Raw genomic sequence first — 1,574 nt, 5'->3', positions numbered from 1 at the left:
GCGCGTGAAACGCCTGGGCATGGGTGGCCCGTGGCCTGCTGAGGGGCCCATGTGGCCGGCCCGGCCGCTGCTGCCTGCCCGCAGTTTGCGCCCACGCGCCCCGGCTTTCTGCACTTCATGGGTGAGTCCAAGGTGGTGTACGAGGCGTTTGAGGAGATCCTCGACCAGGCCGCCGTCCCCTACTGTGAGCCGCCCCCGGCCCAGCTGCGCGCGCTTGGCTGTGGGGATGCCACAAGCCATCCCTGCCTGAGCCTGCGGGAATGCCTAGGCCCAGCTGCAGTCGGCGGCCTGGCTGCAGCGCCGGCGTGCTGGCATGCGACCGCCGTGCCGTTGCCGCCCGCTCTGGCCCGCGCGCCCGCCCCCTGCAGACAAGCAGCTGACCAACACTGGCCTGGAGCGGTCGGAGCCTCTGGCCAAGGACATTGCGTACATGCAGCAGCAGTGGGGCATGGAGGCGCCGGTGGCTGCGGAGGACGGCCCCGGCCACACCTATGCCAAGTGCGCTGGCGCTGCCAGGCCGGGGAGCCGCGCTTGAGCGCCCGCGCATGCCCTGTGGCGCCTCGTTCATGCCATGCGACGGCTGGTGGGGGGGCTTGCAGGCAGCGCAGAGGCTTGCTGCGCGTATGCGCCCTTCTGAGGATCCTGCTGCCCTCGCGCCTGCTCTCCTGCCGCCGGCCTGCAGGCTGCTGCGCGAACTGGCGGTCAGCAGCCCGCCCGCCTTCCTGTGCCACTACTACAACCACTACTTTGCCCACACAGGTGCGGCATGTGTGCGTGTGCGTGTGCGTGCGTGCGTGTGTGTGTGTGTGTGTGGATTAGCAGGTTTAGGAGGCTCCACTGAGCTGCCCTCCGCACAATGCGATGCGCCTGGTCTCCAGCAGCCATGGTGGCTACTCACCCGCTCCTGCGTGCATGTCTGCAGCCGGCGGCCGCATGATTGGCAAGAGCGTGAGCAACGCAGTGCTGGACGGCTGGACCGGCGCGTTCTATCAGTGGGAGGGCGATGTCAAGGTGAGTGGGCGGGCTGCTGGTGGCGACATGCCAGCCGGCTCGCTGCTGCTTCCCCGTCTCGCCCGCCTGGGCGTCAGTGGAGTCAAATCTGCGCCATCCATGCATCTCCTGCTTGCCTATGCTTGCCAATCCTGCCTGCCTGCCGTCCCCAACTTGCCTGCCGGCCTGCCTCCTGTTGCAGGAGCGCCTGGATGCCGTGCGTGCCACCATCAATGGTATTGCGGCAGAGTGGAGCCAGGAGGAGAAGGATGCGTGCATGCAGGAGACCCCCAAGACCTTTGGCTGGGGCGGCAGGCTGGTGCAGCTCATCACCGAGGGCCAGCCCATGGGCCACTGAGGCGGAGGGCGGCCCCGCACCCGCAGCCAGCCCGCGCGCGCTGGAGCCGCTGCGGCACCGCTGCGCCCCATCCTGCACTCTCCCACTCTGTGGTTTCCCTGCAACACCGCCCTCTGTTCATTCCCTCTGTTCCTGCACTAGCTGTCATTCCGCCGCTGCTTCCGGTTGGTCTGCACTGCACGGCTCTTCAGCGCGTGGCGCTGCCGCAATGCAATGTAACACCAGG

At 68.1% G+C, this 1,574-nt stretch overlaps 1 protein-coding gene across 1 annotated transcript; it reads left to right on the top strand.

The window, feature by feature from the left end:
* Positions 1 to 81: 81 nt before the first annotated feature.
* Positions 82 to 1,348, top strand: CHLNCDRAFT_28833 (hypothetical protein; the record flags this gene model as incomplete). Its single annotated transcript, XM_005842731.1, has 5 exons — positions 82 to 184; positions 369 to 498; positions 683 to 759; positions 923 to 1,011; positions 1,193 to 1,348. Coding segments are annotated over 5 exons (555 nt in total), but the record flags the coding sequence as incomplete, so codon positions are not given.
* Positions 1,349 to 1,574: the final 226 nt, after the last annotated feature.

The sequence above is a fragment of the Chlorella variabilis genome (assembly GCF_000147415.1).
Source record: "Chlorella variabilis unplaced genomic scaffold CHLNCscaffold_50, whole genome shotgun sequence".
NCBI lineage: Eukaryota > Viridiplantae > Chlorophyta > Trebouxiophyceae > Chlorellales > Chlorellaceae > Chlorella > Chlorella variabilis.
The sequence above is the reverse complement of the archived record's forward strand: the minus strand, read 5'-3'. Positions and strand labels throughout refer to the sequence as shown.